We start from the raw sequence: 11,076 nt of genomic DNA, 5'->3' as shown, positions 1-11,076 counted from the left end.
GGCAGGATGTCGCCGGGGCCGAGCTCGACCGCCGGGAGGACAAGTCCGGTGAGCTCCTGGAGGACTCTACGGCGCCGAGGTCCTGCGCCTGGCGCGCGAGGCCTTCCCGAGCCGGCAGGGAGCCTCGCCGACCTAGACGGGTGCCCTGCCGTCCGTCCTCGGCCACGCCAGCTCCCGTTCGAACCAAGGGTGAGGAGCCCTCTCGACGGCTGTTGGAGGCCACAGAGAAGTCGGACAGCAGTCAGAGAGCGAGGCCGGGACAAGTGCGTTAGGACCTTTCACTCCCGCCCTGCGCCACGGCCACGAGGACGGCGTCGTCAAGCTCCTCGCGGCAGCGGCCCGATCTTGTAGGTGTCAATTAGTCATTCCTGGCCCGTCCCAGGAAACGATGGCCAGGTGACTCGCCGCACACCTCTTCACCACCGCGACGCCCTTCAGGGTGCGGAGCAGGATAGGTATGCGCACGATCTCTGCACCGGCCAGCTGCGCCACCTGGCCATGCCCGCCACAACTTGTCCACAAGTTCGCGAGAGGCCACGGGTTTCAGACACGCGGACCTCTGGCCACTGTGGCCGCGTGCGATAGAGACGGCGCTAGTGTGGTGTGCGTGAGTGCGAGCGAGAGGTCCCACCCGTGCGGCCTGCGCGTCGTAAGCGTCGCCTGGAAGAATACCACCCCCTGTACCTACGCAACCCGCGGCGCAACGCCCCCCTCTGTCTATCAAAGCTAATAAATTAAAACAAAGAAAAACATGCATGTGCTTAAACACAGGCCACAGAGTTTGTCCTCGATTTGCAATAACAATGATTGAATTTGAACACCAAACTAAAAGGCTAAGGTATAATTTATATAGACATCCAAATCCGTGACAAGAAGATTTATTTTTCCATGGATTACAACGATTCCAATATTGGAATACCAGAAAAGTATTTCAGCAGGAAGAGTGCAGTAAGCCAAGGCACTGACTTATTAATATCATGACAAACGAATAAAAGTGATCAACTACCACAAATAAAACAGAAATATTGTCCCACACTTCAGAGGCAGAACCCAGTACTAAAATGACAACCGAATCTCATTTTTTCACACACGGTGGAAGCCAACAAAAATTATCCTTAATGAGAAATGCACTGGGTTGTATTAAAGCAGCATAACAAAATTACGGTGCTCCACTTTACAAAGAAATCCACAGAACTGTAAAACAGTGATATTTTCAAAGTGATTGAAAAAACACAAATTAACATTTAGAGCCATCCTATTTCAGTAATAAAGTAAGTCCACAATGTGACAATGAGAAATAAATAGTATTGGAGCCACAGTTCATAGTGATAATGGAACTACAACTGATACAAGCAACACATATACACAAAGCCTGAATCGTCTCCATCAGCAACGTGAGAACAGGTATTAAATTCAAACAAAGAGAAACATACATGTGCTTTAACACAGGCCACAGAGTTTGACCTTGATTTCCAATAACAATGATTGAATTTGAACACCAAACTAAAAGGCTAATGTATAATTTATAAAATCAAAACCTGTCACAAGAAAATTTATGTTTCATAGCTTACAACGATTCCAATATTGGATTACCAGATAAGTATTTCGGCAGACAGAGTGCAGTGGGCCATAACATTGACTTACTAATATCATGACAAACGAATAAAAGTGATCAACTACCACAAATAAAACAGAAAAATTGTCCTACACATTAGAGGCAAAAACCAGTACTACAATGACAACCTAATCACTTTTTTTCACACACAGTAGAAGCCAACATCAGTGATCCTATCGGGAAATACAATGGGTTGCATAAAAGCAGCAGAAAAAAATATCACACGAAAAGAAGAAAGACACCTCGATAGCCACTGAGCAATATTTCTATCTCTTTTCACACACAGGACTTACTAATACAAATAGGGTCAACAACCGATTCTGACAATAGAATCAGACTAAGCCACACACAAAAGCTGCCTACAGGAGAGGACCCTGTTTTAAAATAAACAAGGTAGCATGAGATAATCACAAACATTGTTTGGATTCCACTTTACATGGAACACTACAGAACTCTCAACAGTGCGTGTTTCAAAAACAAACATGATACGGTACCAATGTGGCATTGGCGCACTACAATTTGATTCGTAAAGTAAGTCTGTGATATTTCATTGAGAAAATAAGCTGTATTGGAGGTACAACTCAAAGTCAAAAGGCTGCTAGGATAATAGATGACAACGTCCATAGGCATGGTCTAAGTATGGCCTTACACAATAAGGGTGGATATCAACAATAGTATATGCACTAAGAGAAACATATTTATGCTTGGAAGCATGCTATTTACAGTGCCCTTGATTCACAATAACACCCGTGACAAGATTCATTTTTTATTTCGCCCACGTCAGACCGACAACTGGGCTATAAATAACTCGGTAATACTGATATGGTCCAAGTTGCCTCTCACAGTTAGCGATGGTCTCCATTCCATGTACACTAACAGTGACAGTCATACTACTTCTTTAAAGAGCTACAGATCTATTTGTGCAACAAATACTTTCTAATGAAAATTTTTCAAATAAAAACTGCTGATATTCAAAAAATTTCATGAAGCTTTAACAGATTGTTAGAATTGGAAAACTTTTAGCTTCACAAATTAATAAATGACAGGCACAAGAAAAACAATTGCAAATCTCACTACAGAAAGAAATTTATATGAAGTCAATCATGGTTGCTATGATACAGAGATTACTGCACACACACTGTCACTTCAGTTACTATCGTATCAAATATCACACAAGTACTATCTTGTAGGTATGGCAGAGCTAGGAACAAAGATAGGAGCTGAAACTCGGCCTATAAAGAGGCAAAAGGAAAAGAAATTAATACAGAAGTTTGTAAAACCAGTAACAACACAAAAGTGACAACAAGATTTCATGTTACTTACCTAAACTATTACTATCCACATAAGTTCAACACACCCTCAACATGCATGGTGGACCACAGGAAGACCTTGAGCAGATATGTGTTGGTTCTTCTTTACACTGTAAAATGGGAAATGCAAAATGTTAATCATAATAATAAGACCAGGTAGTTATGCTGGAAAGCAGACTACAGAACAAGGGCCTCACTTCATAAAATCACAGATTCAGCCTAAATGATGAACAGGAAATCAATCACACTAATTCACAATCTAAAGCAGCCTGTCACATACACCCTTGCCGCAAACCACATTTAGTTTTATGAAGTAGGTCAGAAAAGGTAACAGCAATCCAATTAATCGAAACCCATGTCTTGTTGCCCAGATTTCAATGCAATAGATTAAAGAAATAAAGCTTTGATCAATGTAATGTACAGAGTTGCAATACACCACCTGATCAAAGAAATTACTTAAAGTACAAGTCAGACTGTGATGTTTTCCGTGTTTTCCACAAGTACAATCATCACACACTCTTCACACCTGGCACTGTTGGCACCATTGTACATATTATTGCTTGCAATCTGGCTAAAGCATATTCTCTGCATTTACCATAATAATAATAAAGGAATTTAGGAATCAAAATAACATGCTTAGTTTCAATTTACGAATCCATGTTAAGGTTTGCAAAGTTCCACAAAACTCGAACAAATCTAAATTCAGGTTGGGCTTGAACAAACTAATCATGCAACACTCGAGGCTATGCAATTGAATAATTAAGTTGATTGACATATTTAGTTGAAACATATGCAAAGAGACATGCAACACTCGCATCAAGATTGGCGAATAACTTCCAACATACCTGCATACCATATTTCACATGGTCTTTCTAGCTATCATCATATTTATCACTCTTGAGTCTTTGGTTTTTACTTCACTGCTGCTCAGCTAAACACAAGTCTCGTAACGTGTGAAGACAGAACCAGCCAACAAGGGGAATTTCACAAACTTAGTTCGTAAACCGTTCAGGAGAAGAAGATGGATAAGGGGCCCCTCAACAGATAAGTGCAGTCTCCATTTCGGCACTAGAAACAAACAAATACAAAATGTTACACATTATTAATATGACTCTTCAAAAGCGAATAAGCCGTAGTTCACACAACAATGTTTTCTCGACTTTACTAGAGTTTGACTTACACATTACTGAGCATACAATGATCATTCTTGTTGACACTTTGGATGAGAACAGACAGGGGAAGGGCTTCACATTCTTTAAACACCCAGAGAATGTTCTGCAACTGAAACCTGGAAAAAAATGTGACCAAAATTAAATGCGATCAGCAAACCCTTAACCCAATATACAAAACACGTATTTTCACATACGCCGTTGCAAGGAGTCTGTACAGCATGCTATTTTGTTGAAAGCAAATTCCAAACACTCACTGGTATGAACACAAAGAAGTAACCGTTTCATAGAGAAATACCTCAATCTTTGAAGGAGTGGCGACAATAACCTCGAAATGCTCGAGGCGGCGACGACAAGCGACCAAAACAAAGGAGATGAGGTACCGTGGGCCATGAAAGCAGTACACCTGAAGAAATGTGGCAATACATTGAGTTCCTCGTATCACCTTTAAATCCCACCAAACGCTCCGCGAACCTCCACCGACTATGTATTTATTAGTGTTTACATACCGTACCGTGTTTCGTTTACGTAAAGTTCACACGTCACGCACTATTCACAGTGAGCCTGTGTGCGGATAAGAGCGCCCTCTGAGGGATGTGTCTATTTGCAGGAATTCCCTACAAATAGCGCTAATGAACTTACTTGCAGGAATTCCTGCAAATAAGGTATGGAATGCTATTTGCAGGAAATCTATAAAGAGAACGACAATAGATTTCCGTCAAATAGCCAAAGAAGAGAAAGGTGCAGGAAATTCCGTCAAATTACAATAGATGTGCTATATGCAGGAATTTGTATATGTTAGGAGGTACAACACAATTTATTCTTTATATTAATCTGCGAAATACACAATTACTGTTCGGATTGCCCATTCCTTTATTCCTCCTTTATTCCTCCAAACACAGAACTTCGATAAAAATATTATTGATGGATGATCTAAGTATATAATCTAAGTATATAAAGTATATATATTAAGAAGTCACCCGAGGTGCGAACGGCGTGCGAAAGGGAATCACCATCGAACCTATGGTGGCTGATACCAACTTGAACATACAAAATGAGAATTCAAAGCTGAAAAAAATAATTGTTTATGAGCAATATTTGAAAAATAAACAGTAAGACATACTTTAATCCTAATCTCATTTGAATTGAACCAAAGGAGATGGACTTATCACATTAGGCCTAATTTATTAGCACCACGGGTGCGAATTGGGTGCCTGGTGCTATTTTCACCACTGGGTGGTGCGAGCAATGTTAAGCTCACTATTAACACCATAGTGCAAGCAACACCTCTGACACTATTTACACCACTACATTTCCTGGCCCAGATCTCGACGCCAGTTTTTATGCGAAACTTGTGCGGATTTAGTGCCAACGTAAAAAATAGGCATGAGCACGACAATGCGCCTAAACTCTCTGAGAAATAAAGCGAATCTCATAAAATAGCTTTCTTGCGGATGGGGATGGCGCTTGCGAGTTGCGGCCGCTTGGAGCGCTAGTGAGCGGTGAGATCAACTCTCGCTTCGCGCGCGAGCTCCCCCCGTTGAAATACACGGGGAACAGTGGCATGAAAAAAGTGTCCGTTTGAACAGCAAAATGATGGAAATTTGGTCGTTCTTGTATTTTAATGGGGAGAATAGACATGCATGTACTTTCTGAAGAGGAGAAACGGTGGAAATGAGGCGTCAACATTAAGCAAGAGCCGTTTCATTCGGGCCAAAATACCGTAGATTGAATGGCGCGCCCCAGTGTTTCATCTCACCCCTCACTAGCGCACTCTACCCCGAGGGGCTGCAACTCGCAACCCTGCTCGTTACTTCGTCAAACTCAAATCAAATGCGCGGGAACCGGCATGTATGGTGAGCTTAAGCCTAAGCCAGCACGCCCCCCCCTCGATTCCTAGGCCTAGTAAGAAATATAAGAAGTTCTCTCAATTTACATATTGCTGTGTCAACGCTCATTATGGAGGTATGTACAAGCACGTCTCTATCTGAATTATGATAATTTATTATAAATGTTATTCGTCAGTGTTCATTGCAAGTGCAGTCAACCTATGGCTGGTATCATAACCTCTGTTCACTCTGTCGCCCGTCACTTCACATCAATTTTGTTTTATTTATTACAATGTCGTTGACAGCTTGAGCTTGTCTTTTAACCATCTTCTTCGTTTTTCAAGGAAAATGAGATTAATATCTATGTAGGGCAGACGTTCGGCTCCTCTGAAGAACTTGAGAAACATGTTGGTGCCTACAACAAGGTTCATTCTGTCATATTTAGTAAAAAAAGAAGTGAGTATGGCAAAGACCCTGTTTTGAAATACAGATTTGTCTTGTTCGTGTGCAAGCATTTTGGGGATCCAAGAGAAAATCCCAACCTCACTGGGCAGCGTCCTAAACAGAAGTAAGAATTCATTTACATGCTTTGCAGTTTTTAAGAGGAGGACAAGTAATGTGTGGAATTTTGTTCTTTGCAGAGTCTACAAAATTGGTTGTGAGGCAGAACTTTACGTGTCCAGAGATTCTAAACTTAATAAACTTGTTGTGCAGAGATTTTTGCCAGAGCACAACCATGTTTGTAATGAGGTTACGTACGAAGGGTACCCTGAAGTTAGGAGATTGTCGGAAGAGTCCAAAGCCAGTATATTAGAATACATTAAGCTTAGAGCGAAGCCAACACTAATCAAACCTCTTTTAAGAGATAAAGAGGGACAGAATAAGATTATTCTTGGCAGGGACATCTCCAATGTTCGGTTGGTTGACTGACTACTTATTCTAGTCTACATATGTTATGAATGCAAAATTTTATTTACTTTTTTTATTGCAGAACCAAAGCAAAACTTGACTTGAGACGGGGAAGATCCGATGAACAAATGCTCTTAGACAAGTTGGCTGAAGTACAATCGAAGGATCCTGGAGCATATACTCACATTGAGTTTGACAAGGAAAGTGGAGCAGTTGTGTTCATACTCATTCAAACAAGTGAAATGAGAGATATGTTAGAGAAATTTCCAGAAGTAATACTCATGGATATTACTTATAAAATAAACAAAAATCAAATGCCGGTCAGTGTCATTGAAGTGATGGACGGGGAAGGAGTGGGCCAGGTCGTCGCTTACATATTTCTAGCAAATGAACTGAAGGAAACACTAACTGCGGGACTGATGTGCTTTGCTAAAGCTAGTGGCAAAGAAACTCTTCTGAACACACAGTGTGTGGTGGTAGACAAAGACTTTTCGGAAATTGGTGCAGTTAAAATTGTAATGCCAGATGCTAAAATCCACTTATGCAGTGTTCATGTGGAGAGGAACTTAAAGTTAGCTGCAAAAGGCGACAACACCAAAAAGAAGGCATTGGATTCTTTCCGAGGTATGGTTTACGCTGAAACTGACACTGAATTTTCAAAGCACTGCACAGAGTTCCAAGCAGCAGCTTCAGAGAAACTATACTCATACTTTGAGAAAAATTGGCTTAATTGTAAGGAGGCGTGGTCTTTAAAGGATCGTGCTCTTGTAATGACTTTGCGAAACCACACAACAAATCGTGTGGAGAGCCACAACCAAAAACTGAAAATGGTGAGTTTTTGTGCACAACATTTGATGGTAGCAGTACTGTCTGTCAAAAATCGTTTTATGCACGTCTATATTACTGTTTGTAATTTGTTTTCAATTCTAGATCTTCAATGTAAACACTGAACTATATGAGGCTGTTGATGGTATAGTCAATATTCTCATGCGCAACAGGAAGGATGAGCTTCGGTACAGGGATCATGAAACACTTGTTAAGAAGGTTAAAATAAACAAGTGCAGCAACCCTATTGTGCAAGTAATTTGTAATGAGTTGAGTGATTTTGCTGCAAAAATTGTGTGTGAGCAGCTTGTTGATGCTTCTAAACCCTCTCCATACCCGGACATGCATCAAGTGTCTGAAAAGTCTTGCACTTGCATTCAGTTCAAGACTCTGAAGCTCATCTGCCGCCACATAATGAGATTCAGAAAGCAGAAAGGTGAGTAAGGTTGCTCTGTTTTATGTTCTGCAAACTTTCAGAAAAGTGTTAGGATTATTTGTTTTGATCTCAGTTTTAGTGTGTTTATATGTGTTCTATTCTATTTTTCTCTCTAGGCTCTCCAGTATATGACAAGGCCATTGTACCCAGTAGATGGTGGAGGAAAGTGGGGGAGAGGAAGAGTACATCTACGGTGGCCAACAATACTACAATATTAAAACCAAGGATGCCTCCTCGTGTAGCCCGTGTGATGGACTCCAGGGATAAGTTTAACCAAGCTGCTACTCTCACCCAGAAAATCAACCGTCTTTTGGCAGACAGCGGTACTAAGAGCTTCCACGCAAGGTATCAGTTGCTCAGTGACGTACTTGAGGCTTGGGAAAAGGGTTCTGATGTTACTCTTCTGCACAAGTCCCACATCTTTCATGAAGGTAACAGTGCTGGCTGAAGTCTTATAGATACATAGATTTAAACTTTCTTCACTGAAAATTACATAGCTTTCCTAGAGCCTTGTGTAATAACTTGCATTTCTTATTTTTCAGACGTTACTGACGCAAATGAAAGGACAGTAGAAACACATTCCCCTACACTGTTATTTAAAGGCGTCCCGTCAGAGTGCGACAAAGGCGTATGCTACAGAAACCAGTGCGACTTAAGTCGCAGTCTGGGCATACACCTTTGTCGCATTGCCACCATACACCTTTGTATGCATAAAATGCCGGACAACCCCTAAGCCCCCTGAGCGGGTGCTTGGCCTGCATACACCTTGGGAGTGCACTTCATGGGCCTGGAGCCCACGGCTCACAGCTCCCTCAAACCGTGTACTATTTTACCCAACACAAGGTGTATGGAGGCCAAACACCTGCCCAGGGGGCTTGGCAGGGGCTTAGGCCCTGTCCGGCATTTTATGCATACAAAGGTGTATGGTGGCAGTGCGACAAAGGTGTATGCCCAGACTGCGACTTAAGTCGCACTGGTTTCTGTAGCCTACGCCTTTGTCGCACTCTGACGGGACGCCTTTGAAATAACAGTGTACTCCACATGACTGTAAGGAATGGTGCATTTGTTAGAATGTTATTTCTCCCTTCAACATATGATTAATAACACATCCCTTTTCTTGCATTTTTTTTAGCTCCATTTCATCTTCATAAGTCTAAAATTATTGGCAAGCCTCGAGGTATTCAAGAGACAGTGCATGATGGCAGTAAAAAAAAAGGTAACTGCTCAAATCTCCTTGATATTTCAAAAAAAACAGTATTTAGTGAGTCTTATTATGCAATTTCTCACGATCCTAGGCTACAAGAAATCAAGAGTTTTTATTCCCATTGATAATGTTATTGATGACAGTACTGCTGATGAACCTGATCAAGTCAAAAAGCCTGATTTTAAATTAAAAATTGTGACAACAAGGGGGAGGCCCAAGACAGGAAAGAAAAAAGGTATTTAAAATTTACAGAAGTGAAACCTGCTTATGTCCTCTCATGTTTATGTTGCTTGGGGTATTTAGAGTGAACGTCACTTTTCCTAATATTGATTTAACTGCAGGGAAACCAGCTTGGAATTTCACAGCTGTCCAAGATAAGGTGGGTGAGGATGACAGCCTAAAATGCTGTATTTGTCAGGACGAAGTGTTAGGCGTCGACTTCTGCAGTAAGTGCCACAATCCCATCCATCCTGAGACACCTTGTTCGGTCGAAGACGAGAGAGGGATAAGGCTGTGCAACTTCTGTTGTGGTAAAATTTCACTTCTTATGTAGAAAATATCTGCTAACTACCACAATTCCCTACCAATCGTTTCAATGTATGTACTTTTTTCAGATTATAGTGTTGGCTCCCAGGATGTGGAGGAGGCATATTTGTGTCCTGGGTGCTCATCATTGCTAGAAATGTAAGTTCCTTGGCTCACCAATTTTTAATCTTAAGATTTGGTGATGGTAATGGTAATGTAAATTAAATTGCAATTTTTATAAAACATGCTACAGTCCTGTGCAGCACGTATTTCAGTGCCCTGTTTACCGCTGGAAGTTTTATCTGTATGCCACCACCATTAATTTTATTGTTTGTTCGCAGGAAAATTAGCAATAAGCCTGGCCGCATAGGTTGCTTTTTCTATCGATGCCCAAAAGGGTCTACACCCCAATGCAAAACACACTTAGCGTTCTGGGCACCAAGTAAGTTCCTTTGACAAAAAGTATTATAATCTACTTGATTTAAGCCAATTAATGACAGTGCTATATTGTATTTTTCTCAACAACTATCTCTTTTTAGGAAATGCAGACGTGGCTGAATACTCATGTGATTTAACACCTGCACAGAATCTGCAAGATGAAGAAAGGCCATCACAGAGTGCGAAACATGGAGAGGGGCCTCAAAATTTAGGTGAAGAAGATAAAGCATCAGAGAACGAAGATGAAGGGAGTGGGCTATCTCAGAATGGAGATGAAGAAGAAAGTGCATCAGAGAATGAAGATGAAGAGAGTGGGCTATCCCAAGATGTAGATGAAGAAGAAAGTGCATCAGAGAATGAAGATGAAGAGAGTGGGCTATCCCAGGATGTAGATGAAGAAGAAAGTGCATCAGAGAATGAAGTTAGAGAGAGGCTTTCTCAGTATGTAGATGAAAAAGACAGTGAATCAGAGAATGAAGATATAGAGAGGCTTTCTCAGAATTTACTTACAAAAGGTAAGCTTTCATTCATTTCAGTTAATTTGAAATGTATGGTATCATGAAACTTTTGGATATAGAAAGCTGCCATTGGTTTCACTCGTCATGTGTGGCCTCTTTGGTTGTTTTCTGTTCTTCAAACTTAATCAGAAAATTATTTCTGTTACCAGCGTGTTTTTACACAAGAGGTTCAAACAGTTCTTTTGAGAACTCACTGCTCAGCATTTTGTGCTGGATCAGAAGTCCTTTTCAGGACTGGTTAGTCCTTTTCAGGACTAGATTGTAAGTCTAAAGTGTACGCCATTTTCTACTGCCTTGA

The 11,076-nt window shown here is 41.1% G+C and overlaps 2 protein-coding genes and 1 long non-coding RNA gene across 5 annotated transcripts; 2 read left to right on the top strand and 1 right to left on the bottom strand.

Annotated features, from left to right (window-relative positions):
* Positions 1-862: 862 nt before the first annotated feature.
* On the bottom strand, positions 863-4,686 carry LOC113214295 (uncharacterized). 3 transcript variants are annotated; one of them, XR_008012165.1, is made up of 6 exons: positions 4,604-4,686; positions 4,393-4,500; positions 4,106-4,213; positions 3,771-3,993; positions 2,939-3,035; positions 863-2,847 (listed from the first exon to the last, which is right to left on the bottom strand). It is a non-coding gene; the product is annotated as an uncharacterized LOC113214295 (long non-coding RNA). The 3 variants fall into 3 exon arrangements; XR_008012166.1 differs by having other exon boundaries at positions 4,609-4,686; XR_008012164.1 differs by having other exon boundaries at positions 4,393-4,680.
* Positions 4,687-5,119: 433 nt separating this feature from the next.
* Positions 5,120-8,715, top strand: LOC127751564 (uncharacterized). Its single transcript, XM_052275293.1, has 2 exons — positions 5,120-8,524; positions 8,636-8,715. The coding sequence occupies exon 1, from the start codon at positions 6,883-6,885 to the stop codon at positions 7,780-7,782; it is 900 nt and encodes a 299-aa protein (XP_052131253.1). The 5' UTR covers positions 5,120-6,882; the 3' UTR covers positions 7,783-8,524; positions 8,636-8,715.
* Positions 8,716-9,106: 391 nt separating this feature from the next.
* LOC127751566 (uncharacterized) lies at positions 9,107-11,030 on the top strand. The gene is made up of 3 exons (XM_052275295.1): positions 9,107-9,827; positions 9,912-9,981; positions 10,164-11,030. The coding sequence occupies exon 3, from the start codon at positions 10,316-10,318 to the stop codon at positions 10,820-10,822; it is 507 nt and encodes a 168-aa protein (XP_052131255.1). The 5' UTR covers positions 9,107-9,827; positions 9,912-9,981; positions 10,164-10,315; the 3' UTR covers positions 10,823-11,030.
* Positions 11,031-11,076: the final 46 nt, after the last annotated feature.

The sequence above is a fragment of the Frankliniella occidentalis genome, unplaced genomic scaffold (genome assembly GCF_000697945.3).
Source record: "Frankliniella occidentalis isolate FOCC.00 unplaced genomic scaffold, Focc_3.1 Scaffold565, whole genome shotgun sequence".
In the NCBI taxonomy this organism is placed as follows: Eukaryota; Metazoa; Arthropoda; class Insecta; order Thysanoptera; family Thripidae; genus Frankliniella; species Frankliniella occidentalis.
This window is presented reverse-complemented; position numbering and strand designations above follow the sequence as displayed.